The 14,173-nt window shown below is 38.1% G+C and overlaps 1 protein-coding gene across 2 annotated transcripts in view; it reads left to right on the forward strand.

Moving 5' to 3' along the window:
* The window catches only part of MRPL13 (mitochondrial ribosomal protein L13), a 30,340-nt gene that overhangs the window by 15,802 nt on the left and 365 nt on the right, over positions 1–14,173 (forward strand). Inside the window, exons 5-6 of one of the 2 annotated variants that reach the window (XM_058177901.1) lie at positions 5,280–5,366; positions 10,565–10,686. In XM_058177901.1, the coding sequence (XP_058033884.1) occupies positions 5,280–5,366; positions 10,565–10,686 (209 nt within the window). Of the gene's footprint in view, positions 1–5,279; positions 5,367–8,431; positions 8,554–10,564; positions 10,687–14,173 lie in introns of both variants that reach the window. The other variant, XM_058177900.1, reaches the window with a different exon arrangement.

Below are 14,173 nucleotides of genomic sequence, written 5' to 3' on the forward strand. Positions count from 1 at the left end.
CTGAAAACTTATGCCCATTGTGATATAGTTACAACCTGTGCAGGATCCCCATAATCATGTGATCAAAATTCACACGAAATTATTTTGGTAATTAAACAATTAAAAATGGGGAAAACTCCTGGTACGGATGGGCTTACAGTTAGTTATTATAGGAATTTACAGGATGAGATGTTAGGTCCACTTAAGGAATTATTTAATCAGATACAATTAGGAGGGGGAATTTCCCCCTCATGGAGAACCTCTTTTATTTCATTGATACCAAAAGAGGAACAGGATTGTTCTAAACCTGGGAATTATAGGCCAATCTCACTTTTAAATAATGATTATAAGATTTTTGTTAAAATAATAGCTAATAGATTAATGTTGATTTTGCAGCGAAGAATTCATAATGATCAATCTGGATTTATAAAAGGGAGACAGATGAGGAATAATGTTAGGCAGATTGTTAATTTACTGGAGTATTTAGAAAAGAAAAATTTTATTCCAGCAGCATTTATTTTTCTTGATGCAGAGAAAGCTTTTGATCGATTGCATTGGGATTTTTTATTTAAATTAATAGAAAAGATGCAATTTGGAGATGGTTTTACAAGAATAATTAGGGCAATTTATGGAGAGCAAACAGCACAGATTATAATTAATGGTAGCTTAACAGAACCTTTTAAGATTGCGAAAGGAACAAGACAGGGATGTCCTTTATCACCATTATTGTTTATTTTAACTCTAGAACCATTATTGGATAAAATACGAAGTAAAGGAGATAGAGGGAATTAAAGTTAGACAACATGAATATAAGCTGAGAGCTTTTGCAGATGACCTGGTGATTACTTTAACAAACCCTATAAATTCTAGTATATCTTTGTTGGAAATAATTGATCGATATGGGAAGGTTTCAGGGTTTAAGGTAAATCAGAAAAAGACAAAAGTGATAATAAAAAATATGGCCAGACAACAGAAAGAAAAACTAGAGGAAATAACAGGATTTGAAATTGTAAAGAAGGTTAAATATTTAGGGTCTATATTACATCGTCAAATGTGAAATTGTATAAGAATAACTATGAGGTTTTATGGCAAAAGTTCAGAAGGAGTTGATTGTTTGGAAAAAATTGCAATTATCTTTGCTGGGGAGAATTGCTGCTATTAAAATGAATGTTTTACCTAGATTTTTATTCCTCTTTCAGATGATACCAATAATTAAGAAAGATAAGAATCTTGAGGAATGGCAGAAGGGAATTAACAAATTTATATGGGAAGGTAAAAAAGCTAGGGTTAAAATGAAAATAATTCAAGATTCTCGGGAAAGGGGAGGTTTAAAAATGCCCAATTTTAAATTATACTATGAAGCAGTTGCTCTCTCTGCAATAAGTGATTGGTTTAATTTAACAGAGGAAAGAATTTTGAATATAGAAGGTTATGACTTGCTATATGGATGGCATGCATATTTAATTTATGACAAAAAAGTGGATAAGGCCTTTAAAAATCATGTGTTAAGAACTGCTCTTCTGCGTGTTTGGAAAAAATACTCTTATAAACTAAATTATAAGGTTCCTATGTGGGCAAGTCCTAGACATACAGTAGAGAATATAAATATAGAACATAATCAGGAAATGATTACATATAAAGATCTTTTGTATACTGAAAGAGGTAATTTGCAATTAAAATTTCTGCACGTACTAAAAGAAGAAGGGAAAAATTATACTTGGTTTCAATATGAGCAATTACGTGCTAGATGGAAGGAAGATCAGAAAATTGGTATAGAGCAGAACGAGGGAAATTTGGTAAAGCAAATTAGAAATCAGTCTCACGAACATATAAAGAGATTGTATAATGTGTTACTTGAAATAGATTCTGAAAGGGACTTGGTAAAGGACTGTATGATAAAGTGGGCACAAAATTTTCAGGAGCCAATATTATTGGAAATTTGGGGAAAAATTTGGGTTAGAAATGTTAAATTCACGCAGGCACAGAATTTGAGGGAAAATTTTTATAAAATGTTTTATAGATGGCATTTAGATCCTAAGAAATTATTGTGTATGTATCCAGATATGCAAGCAAAATGTTGGAGATGTGATTGTGATGACGCTACGTATTTTCATATTTGGTGGACTTGTAAGGCCTTTTGGATAAACATTTGGTGGATTTTACAAAATGTTTTGAAAAAGAAGATAAAGTTCCTGCCGCAATTTTTTCTGTTGGGAATTATTACGGACTGTACAGTAATTGAGACTAAATTGATTTTAAATTTAATAACAGCAGCAAGATTACTAATAGGACAGTACTGGAAGAAAAAAGAAGTACCTACAATAGAAGAATGGATATTGAAAGTTGCCAATTTGGCTGAGATGGTGAAGATATCAGCCTTTTTGAAAGACAATACACAAGAAAGACTTAAAGGAATGGAAAAAATGGATTGACTATATTCAAAGTAGATATCAGACTAAGAGTTATCAGACTGTTTTTGAATGATTATGATGTATTATTCTTGATTGTTTTCGGGGGAAGTTAGGAATTGATTGTAGGGGTATAATTAAGTTGGGACGAAATTTTTTTAGCATATGTTTGTTTTATTTTTAACTATACCTTGTGCTCGTTCCGGGAAGTCGGGCGGGGGGGGGTTGTGAAGGGAGGGGGGAGGGGAGGGGGGAGGAAAGGGGGGGGAAATTTTCTGTAAAACTTTTTGAATAAAAAATAAATAAAAATTCACACGCTTAGCAGTTGGTTCATATTTATGACCGTTGTTGCATCCCACGGCCATGTGATCCCCTTTTGTGGGTTTCTGACAAGCAAAATCAATGGGGGAGCCAGATTCACTTAACAACTGGGTTACTAACATGTCAACTGCAGTGATTCACTTAACAACTGTGGCAAGAAAAGTCATAAAATGGGGCAAAACTCACTTAACAAGTGTCTCACTTAATAACAGAAATTTTGGGCTCCATTGTGGTTGTAAGTTGAGGACTACCTGTAATGAAGCTTCTGCAAGCAAACCATCAAGCTCAGACAGCACCAAGGACTCCACAGAGCCTTTTAAAGCAATCCACTCAAAAGTCTGTGGCATTATAAATACAAAAACAACTTTAGAGAGTGTCAGACTGGCAAAGACTTGTAATCTGCTTTTTCTAGAACACTTGATTGCTTATTTGTACCCTATGACTATCATTAAATGTTGTACCTTATGATTCTTGATGAAGGTATCTTTTACGTACACTGAGAGCGTATGCACCAAGACAACTTCCTTGTGTGTCCAATCACACTTGGCCAATAAACAATCTATTCATATTCAAACAAACACAAACATCCATTCTACATTTATGCATAAAGACTTTGAATAACTGAGGGAGCAATGCCAAATCGTTTGTTGGATTCTCAAAGATTCTTTACTTCCCTGTTACAACACTCTTGGCCAATAAAATCTTCTATTCTATTCTATACATCCTTGTTTGCACAAAGCATCAGTGGTAAAGACTGGAAAATAGTTGAAAATCAATTATTTGGTTTGAGGATAATTGAAACTCTGTGACGTTCGTTTCTTGCCCGCTTTCACCTCACTGCTTTTTGCTCGTGGCTTTGGTTTGCTCTGATGTGCTTCACGCTGCTTGCTATTCTTATAATTTTTCTATTAGCTTTGTGGTTTGGGGTTGGGTTCTAAGGTTTTGCCTGCAGATAATTATGGTGGTGATGACAGTGAGAACAATGACAAAGGCCATTCATTTTAGCATCCTCTTTATCTGCTTCGGTTTTTGACTACTTTTGCGTTTTTCTACACGACATCTTCATCCAGTTACCAAAGGTGAAGCACTGAAGCATTTCCATTCATTCCATAAGCGTCTCAATGCACTGTTGTTAATAGAATGGTTGAGCTCTTTCCAAGCCAGTGAAACATTGGAAAGGCATTTTTGTAAAGGCGCTTGGATGTCTATCCATCAGAATACCTCTATGGGCTGAAGAGAACTGGAGTAAACTTGGTTTAACTAGCAAAATAAAGATCAAGTTGAAAATGGGTCTGATCCTGCCAACCCCGGCAGTGCGAAAAAAAGAATTCCAGATAGCACGCTCAGTATACTTCCCCTGGTTTCGATAAATAAATCGGATGTGTCAGACTCACTTTTTTAGAAAGTATAAAAATAATACCGGAATAATGTAGGGATTTTTGTCTTTAACTTGACAATTTTATGGATATTATAAGGGGCAGTTCAGAGCCCTGTTTGCAGTTCATTTTAAGCAGCCCTCCTTTGAGAAACTAATAATTTCAGTTACAATAGAAAAGGCTGGAAAAAAATTAACGGTACCTACTTTGTGCTATCTTTATGTCTATGCTCTACATGTTAATATAAGCACTTAAAATCAGGAAATATGCATTCAAATTGAGGGTAATTTTTTGAAGGATCTACTTCATTTTTTTTTAAATTGCTATTTAGTTCTTTCTTCCTTTTACCTTTCCTCAACTTTTAAAACTTTTTCCTCTGACAGTTTCCCATTGTTTTAGTTGATGGTGTTCCAGAATGCCGTCCAAAGTTTTTCTGCACAAAGAAAATTCTTCATATGCTTTCTTATATGAGTTACATGACATTAAATTACATATTGACATATACTTGCATGGGTTAACAAAGCCATGGTGATTTATTTATTGCAGTTTTTCTTCCTTTCAAAAACATCATACTCTGAAGTAAGATTGCTAAAGACATTGTCTATGTTATATATAAAGGTCTATCTCAATATAGAACCCTTCATATATTTTGGACTGTGATGAAATTAATTTGAAATGTTAATGATAAACATATACTCTAAAATGATTGATCTATACATTATATAATTCTCCTCCTTCGTCCTCCTTCTCTTTTATGTATTCAGTTCCACTAGAAATGGTATGTGTCCTATTGAGAACCCGAAGAACTGAATTTTCAGTTATTGTTGCCTGTCTTTTCTCATTAGCCCAGTAGTTTCTAGTCTAGTTTTCTCCATCCATAGCCTTCCAGATGTGTGGATTTCAATCCCCTAAATTCTTTGCATAGATCATGATGGCTGGAGAATTCTGGAAGTCAAACTCAGTCCTGCTGGAGTTTAACAGTATCGGGGAAAGTTGATGTGTAAACAATACTGAGCTAAAGGGGTTCCTTAATCTGATTGAGTATAAAGCAACTTTTATGTAAGACAAACTCTTCATGCTTGCACTTGCTTCTTCTTTTTGTTACGTTTGTGTTTATTTCATTTTCGTTTTAGTAATTGTCTTACTTGTGTCAAACCGCATTGCATTATACATAAAATCTATATTTATTTTCCAGATTGTGAAACTGGCTACCTACGGAATGCTCCCAAAAAACCTTCACAGAAGAACTATGATGCAAAGGCTACATCTTTTTCCTGATAATGTATGTCAGTTGCTAATATTCTCCTTATGTGTGAATAACAGTTCGTTATATTTTGCTTTCTTAGTCTAATGATGGAAAAAAAGTATTGAAAGATTCCTACCAGAAAAATACAATTTTGTACGAAAGCCCATGTTGTAAGAATTTTGGAATTATAGTGCTCTTTTTCTTTTGGTCCTGATATAAATTGATACGGATAATCCTGCAAAAGAACTATTTGCTTTTATTTATTTTTTTCATCATATTTTTATTTATTTACCAATAGCCAAGCACTCATTTTTTTAATCCACAAAATGCAAAAGTTAGCTTTTCAATTAAAGTAGGCTTTAAGGTGATATACATAGAACATAAAAACAAAGCTAAGAATGCAAAACTTGTACTGTAATATGAAAATGTAGCATATAGATCAGTCTTAAAATTAAATGAAAATTTATTTGACAAATTCCTGGTAAAAAATGTAAGTCTTTAAACTGGCACTTCTGGTCTTTAAAGAAGGAAAAAAGAAGGATCTACACCAATCAATCTTGACTATAAAAATAGCAAAAGTACTTAGACTTATATACTGCTTTACAATGCTTTACAGCCCCCTCTAAGAAGTTTACAGAGTAGCCATATTGCCCCAACAATGGGTCCTCATTTTACCGATCTTGGAAGGATGGAAGGCTGAGTCAACCTTGAGCCTGGTGAGATTTGAACTGCCAAACTGCAGGCAGCCAGCAGTCAGGAGAAGTAGCCTGCAGTACTGCATTCTAACCACTGCACAACCACAGCAATTAAACTAAATTTAAAAATTAAATTAAATTAAATTAAATTACCATACTTTTTGGAGTATAAGCCGAGGTCCCAATTTTACCCCAAAACTGGGGTAAACTGGGGACTCAGTATAAGCCGAGGTGGAAATGAGGCACCTACCGGTTGAAACCCACCTCCTCCCTCAGCTGAGAAGGCTGGCTCCCCCGCCTCTCACTGCACCGCAGGGCTTCCCAGCCGTCCGGTAAAAATGTGAAAAAGAAAGAAAAAACTTGAGTATAAGACGTACATTTCCCCCCTAAAAGAGAGTGGAAATGTTGGTGCATCTTCTACAATGAACACAGCCATTTTTGGCCTTCTGAAGCCCCGCCCCGTGTATCCCATTTTTGCAAAAAAATGTGCACATTTTTTGCAAAAACTTTTTTTTCTTGCTTACCTCTTCGAAATCTTGGTGCGTCTTATACACCGGTGCACCTTATAGCCCGAAAATACCGTAAATTAAATTTAAAAATTAAATTAAATTAACTTAAATTACCATACTTTTTGGAGTATAAGACGTACATTTTCCCCCTTAAAAGAGGGTGGAAATGTTGGTGCATCTTCTACAATGAATACAGCCATTTTTGGCCTCCAGAAGCCCCGCCCCGTGTGTCCCATTTTTGCAAAAATGTGCAGATTTTTTGCAAAAACGGGGTGCACAGAGGCTTTGGGAGGCCTGCAGAGTACTCCAAATGGCCGGGGAGGGCAAAAACTTTTTTTTTCTTGCTTACCGCTTCGAAATCTTGGTGCGTCTTATAGCCCAAAAATACCATAAATTAAATTAAATTGATTATAAAAGGATCATTCTGTAATCATCCTGAAAAGAAAAAGCAGTAATTAGCAGAATTCAGCATGTATTTGTCAATAGGAAGTCTTTCTAAATCAAATTTTCTCATATTTTCATCTTATGATACCTTTAATTTACTATATTCAACTTAACACTCCCCATCTCCAACCAGTGCGATCTGGCTGCGAAAAGGGCACATACATATTCAATAGACGTATACTGTAATTTCTCTTTATTCCTGACCGACTGCACTTTTGTCGCCGGGCACTGCAGTTTAAGGAGTCAGAATGAAACAGATTAAGAGGGGCAAGTGACTAGAAACAAAGCCTGTGAAGGAAGATTGAAGGAACCAGGAATGTTGAGGTCTCAGAAGGTGATGGATATAATATTTTGATAAGAAATTATTGATGGGAATTGGATTTTGGAAAAAACTATAATGAAAAATAATGATCCAGTTTGACTTTGGATCTAATTAACAGAAGTAGTGGGTAGATCCTAGAGAAGGCAAAGCAGCCATTCATCTGGAACTCTTTAATTTGGATTGCTGCCCTTAGGAAGTTGGACTCAATTGTCCAAGCAGCACCTCCCAACCTCATGATTCTATGAAAAGTTTGCTGTTCTGTCTCCTTTTTGGGAATGGTGGTATTTGATCTAGACTAGAGCAAGGGTGTCAAACTGGCAGCCTGCAGGCCGGATGCATCATGCGCAGGCCGTGCCCACCCCAGCTTCGTGGAGGGGAAAAACATCATGAAATGTCACGTGACAGCAACATGACGTGGCGAGTTTGATACCCGTGATCTAGAGGCACTAAGAGGTACAAAAAAGGGAATATACACTTATTTTCAGCTATCTCTAAATAGCTATAATTGAACCGAGTCCTCAGAGATCCAACCTTCTGAAGAACTGGATGAAGACTGATGGTTATCTGTTCTGACCCAGCTCCTCAAACACGACAAGCCCTCTGTAGTTGAAGCAATGATTCCTATATTAGGAATGCCAGCAGCCCCGGCAAAAAGTTTCTCTCTCACCACAGGCTAATAAGTCTGTCCAGCAGGGAGATGAATAGTTGTCTGTCACATCTTTTTATCTCTGCCCCCTGCCTTTTATCCCCAGAGCTAGGGTGGGGCTTCGCTAGCAGCAGTGGCTCTTCCGTCCCAAGGATTGGCCCATAGATTTCCACTGCTCTCCTCTCCTCTGCCTTCTGCGCATCTGTGCATCAGGCACTGGACCCAGCTGTTCCTCCTCTTCCTCATCAGCCATCTCCAGACCTGGGGGCTGTTGCCTCTCCACTTGAGGGCTGACCGACGGCCCAGGCTCCGCTTCTCTCTCCCTCTCTCTCTCTGACAGCTCCATTCCCTCTTCCCCCTCGGAGTTCTCAGGTTGCCTTGATGCTGACCTTGATTCCCATGCCGCCTCCTCCTTTGATTTGGCTGCTGGAGGGGCCGGCAGCCGACAGACCACAGCATTATCATTGTGTTTCCCCTTTCTTTAGGTTATTCCTGAAGACATTCGTAAGAATTTGGTAGAGGAGCTTCCACAGCCTCGTATTGTCCCCAAGAAGCTAAATGAATATACACAAGAGGAAATCGATGCTTTCCCAAAGATCTGGACTCCGTAAGTGTCTCATAAAGTAGTATTTGTGCTGACCTTCTGCAGTGGCTCCTCTTCCAACAAATGCATTTACCTCAGTGAATGGTTATAAATCGAGGATTCTTTGTATTTATAATCTTATAATCTACATAACCATACGACTGCTTTAGTTTTTCTCCGGTGTGCCAAAATGAAATGTCTGTCTGCCTCCAACACCAAGGGGCCCAGGGCAAGCAGTGGTGATATAAAAGAATAAGATATTTTTGCAGGTATGCTTCCAGTCCCGCTTCATAAGAAGCACAAGCCAAAAAGCAAAATATTTCAAATAGAGGAGCACAAGGAGATGCCAAGCATATGGTTTCAATTGATGAAAGAGCACACCTGCAAATGTTATCACTTTATACAGAGCAGTTTTGGGCCAATGAATTATGGTTAGGTATATTGGAGAAAACTTTTTCTTGCTTACCTCTTGAAATCTTGGTGCGTCTTATACACGGTGCACCTTATAGCCCAAAAATACCATAAATTAAATTGATTATAAAAGGATCATTCTGTAATCATCCTGAAAAGAAAAAGCAGTAATTAGCAGAATTCAGCATGTATTTGTCAATAGGAAGTCTTTCTAAATAAAATTTTCTCATATTTTCATCTTATGATACCTTTAATTTAATATATTCAACTTAACACTGCCCATCTCCAACCAGTGCGATCTGGCTGCGAAAAGGGCACATACATATTCAGTAGATGTATACTGTAATTTCTCTTTATTCCTGACCGACTGCACTTTTGTCGCCGGGCACTGCAGTTTAAGGAGTCAGAATGAAACAGATTAAGAGGGGCAAGTGACTAGAAACAAAGCCTGTGAAGGAAGATTGAAAGAACCAGGAATGTTGAGGTCTCAGAAGGTGATGGATATAATATTTTGATAAGAAATAATTGATGGGAATTGGATTTTGGAAAAAACTATAATGAAAAATAACGATCCAGTTTGACTTTGGATCTAATTAACAGAAGTAGTGGGTAGATCCTAGAGAAGGCAAAGCAGCCATTCTTCTGGAACTCTTTAATTTGGATTGCTGCCCTTAGGAAGTTGGACTCAATTGTCCAAGCAGCACCTCCCAACCTCATGATTCTATGAAAAGTTTGTTGTTCTGTCTCCTTTTTGGGAATGGTGGTATTTGATCTAGAGCAAGGGTGTCAAACTGGCAGCCCACAGGCCGGATGCATCACGCGCAGGCCGTGCCCACCCCAGCTTCGTGGAGGGGAAAAACATCATGAAACGTCATGTGACAGCAACATGACGTGGCGAGTTTGATACCCGTGATCTAGAGGCACTAAGAGGTACAAAAAAGGGAATAGACACTTATTTTCAGCTATCTCTAAATAGCTATAATTGAACCGAGTCCTCAAAGGTCCAACCTTCTGAAGAACTGGATGAAGACTGATGGTTATCTGTTCTGACCCAGCTCCTCAAACACGACAAGCCCTCTGTAGTTGAAGCAATGATTCCTATATTAGGAACGCCAGCAGCCCCGGCAAAAAGTTTCTCTCTCACCACAGGCTAATAAGTCTGTCCAGCAGGGAGATGAATAGTTGTCTGTCACATCTTTTTATCTCTGCCCCCTGCCTTTTATCCCCAGAGCTAGGGTGGGGCTTCGCTAGCAGCAGTGGCTCTTCCGTACCAAGGATTGGCCCATAGATTTCCACTGCTCTCCTCTCCTCTGCCTTCTGCGCATCCGTGCATCAGGCACTGGACCCAGCTGTTCCTCCTCTTCCTCATCGGCCATCTCCAGACCTGGGGGCTGTTGCCTCTCCACCTGAGGGCTGACCGACGGCCCAGGCTCCGCCTCTCTCTCCCTCTCTCTCCCTCCCTCTCTCTCTCTCTGACAGCTCCATTCCCTCTTCCCCCTCGGAGTTCTCAGGTTGCCTTGATGCTGACCTTGATTCCCATGCCGCCTCCTCCTTTGATTTGGCTGCTGGAGGGGCCGGCAGCCGACAGACCACAGCATTATCATTGCGTTTCCCCTTTCTTTAGGTTATTCCTGAAGACATTCGTAAGAATTTGGTAGAGGAGCTTCCACAGCCTCGCATTGTCCCCAAGAAGCTAAATGAATATACACAAGAGGAAATCGATGCTTTCCCAAAGATCTGGACTCCGTAAGTGTCTCATAAAGTAGTATTTGTGATGACCTTCTGCAGTGGCTCCTCTTCCAACAAATGCATTTACCTCAGTGAATGGTTACAAATCGAGGACTCTCTGTATTTACAATGTTACACATCTACATAACCATACGACTGCTTTAATTTTTCTCCGGTGTCCAAAATGAAATGCCTGTCTGCCTCCAACACCAAGGGGCCGAGGGCAAGCAATGCTGATATAAAAGAATAAGATATTTTTGCAGGTATGCTTCTAGTCCCGCTTCATAAGAAGCACAAGCCAAAAAGCAAAATATTTCAAATAGAGGAGCACAAGGAGATGCCAAGCATATGGTTTCAATTGATGAAAGAGCACACCTGCAAATGTTATCACTTTATACAGAGCAGTTTTGGGCCAATGAATTATGGTTAGGTATATTGGAGAAAACTATATTGGTTTTTAAAGGGATCAAGCTTAACCATTAAATAATTTGCTTAAAGATGAACAAATGTAAGTATATTAAAGGACTGGTCTAGCTTAATGCAGAGAATGCCTTGAATGGATGTGGTCTGCTCTTTTAACAATTCTTAAATTCAACATTCTTAAATGTTGATTTGTGATCTGATAAATTTACTAAATTGAGTAAAAGTTTCAGAACAATTATAAATCACACAAGATTCGGTTAAGGCAGTGCTTCTCAAATAGTGGGGCGGGCCCCCCCAGGGGGGCGCGAGGCTCCGTAAAGGGGGGCGCGTTTGACCTCGGCAAACATACTAACATAACAAACATGATACTATTTACAGTCACGCGGGGGGCGCAAAAAATGTTTTCTTCTTCCTAGGGGGGCATGACAGAAAATAATTGAGAAGCACTGGGTTAAGGTAACCTCACGATAAAGTAGAATTAGTTTTTCTGGGCGTCTTTTCTATCTGGACTATTTTGGAAGGCTGATTGGATAACCATTTGTCTGAAGTGGTGTAGGGTTTCTTGCCTGAGCAGGGGGTTGGACTAGAAGACCTCCAAGGTCCCTTCCAACTCTGTTACTCTATTCTATTCTATATCACACTTGTAAGTCTAAAAATACGTACCTCCCTCATTGCCTTTGCAGCCTAAGAAACTAAGGAAGGTCCCTTCTGAGACGTTGGCCACACCAACATTCCTTCTGCAGGCTAAGCAACCATTCCTACATATCATTACAGTAGGGAACCCATCAATTTTGCTATTTGTTTCTCTCATTTTAAGGCAGAAACACATAAATGCTAAGCTGTAAATCTTTCAAATAAGTTTAATGCAGAGTTTTAAAAAAAACACAATTGGCTCAGTATGTAGACACTGGGATGTGTGATTGGCCCACCTACTGCAACCCAAGCAGGTCCCACCACCACCAAAGGGTTCCTCCCATTCTTCAATTAGAGTAAATGGGTAGGCCGTTTTGGTGAGCTAAAATTAATGCATTTTCCTAAAACATCAACTTTACTTGCTCTACACGTTACTTTAATGAGAATATTAAGGTTAATATAAGGTATGTTTGCCTTGTAGTTATGATTCATCAGGTGAAACACTGCTTTCAAGAGTCTATTCAAACAGTTTATTTTTTAAATTAAGGAAGCCTGAAAGATGCAGTGTCATCTTATCGCCAAACAGAATATGTGTCATCAGTTAATAATCACTGCATTCCAGTCGCCTTGGTTTTTTTTCATAGTTGATTTTAATTGCTTGGTGGTAACTAAAATAGTGAATGATTAAAACAATGTCCTTGTTCTCTAGTTTCTAAATAAAAGATGTTTTATGATAGTATAAATCGTCAAAAGATGAGTGGTGCAGTGGCCTAGAGATGGAGCTCTCACCTCACAATCAGAAAGCTGTGAGTTCGATCCTAGGTAGGAGCAGATATTTCTCTCTTTGGGCATGATGAAAATATATCTGCTGAATATAACTCCACATTGGCGACAAGAAGGACATCTAGCCAGTAAACACTCAGCTCCACTCAGTTGCCCAGACTCCATCCTGCAAGGGATTATGGGGTCATTAAAAGATGATGATGAATTGTCAAAAGTTGGGAGTAAAATTGATGGAATATATATTCTCTTCTCAGGCTTCTATTGTAATTATAATAAGTGCTAATGAAAGTTGTGTTTCAAGTTAATCAAATTACCTTACTCATCAATATTTAAAACTTGCTTGATCCTGAAGTAGGAGTACATAATCTATTGATTTGCTCCATCTTGTTAGAGTTTGGTATGAAAATCTAAATTCCCTATATATCCTTTGGACATCTGTTTGGGTTTGTTTTTTCTTTTGCAGTTTAAAAAAAAATCATGCTCTCCAGTTTGTTTGATTCATGCTGTAAACATGGGAAATAACAAGTAGCTCTCATAAAAATATGAATCCCATCTTCTGCACTATTCTACTCTATTATACAAAGACAAAAAAAATTAGGAAGTTCATTTTGAACAAAAATGTGTTTCATAGCAACAATCCATGTCATAAAAACAACATAAAGAAAAGTAATTTAGTGGGAAATAGAGGATTACGTCAGAAGATTAGAAGAGACATCCATAATTATTACTCATCACATTCTAGGTAGAATCAAAATATTCCTCATATAGATTTTTTGCTAAGATACTTGCTATTAAAGGAGTCTATATATTTTTTTCTGCCTTGCAGAACTAATAGGCATCGCATATTTTAGGTAGCTGTATTGGGAACAAAATCTATTTCGAAAAACAGTGCAGAGTATTTGAAACCCAATGACATTCTCATTGTTCCTTTTCCCATTAAGAAAAAATTCATACCCACCATCCAGTGCTAATGAATATTCTGTTACTGAGATGTTAAGAGGAGCTGGAGTGTGACTATGTAAACTGTGCAGCTTCATTATATCCATAAATATTTTACAAAGTGTATGTTTTTCAATGTCCTTTTACACATAGGCTGTACACGTAGGTTTATTAATGTAATGTATATCGAGAGCCAGTTTGGTGTAGTGGTTAAAGGCACCAGGAGACTGTGAGTTCTAGCCTAGGTTGTGATTTGGATGAAAGTCACACTCACTCTGTCCTAGAAAGGAGACAATGTCAAATCATTTCTGAAAACCTTGCCAAGAAAACTGCAGGCACTAGTCCAGATACTTCACCAGGACTCAAACAATGGCCTGCATACACACTCACACACACATGTATATTAATATTCATCTCACAATATTATTTTATGGAGAATTCTATTGACAAATATAGGGCAGTAATGACCAGGTATCTAACAGAATAACAGGGTTGGAAAGGGACCTTGGAGGTCTTCTAGTCCAAACCCCTGCTCAAGCAGGAAACCCTACACTATTTCAAACAAATGGTTATCCAAACTCTTCTTTAAAAACTTCCGGTGTTGGAGCATTCACAACTTCTGGAGGCAAGTCATTCCACTGATTATAATTGTTCTAACTATTCAGGAAATTTCTCCTTAGTTCTAGGTTGCTTCTCTCCTTGATTCGTTTCCATCCATTGCTTCTTG

This window comes from Ahaetulla prasina, chromosome 3 (genome assembly GCF_028640845.1).
Source record: "Ahaetulla prasina isolate Xishuangbanna chromosome 3, ASM2864084v1, whole genome shotgun sequence".
In the NCBI taxonomy this organism is placed as follows: Eukaryota; Metazoa; Chordata; class Lepidosauria; order Squamata; family Colubridae; genus Ahaetulla; species Ahaetulla prasina.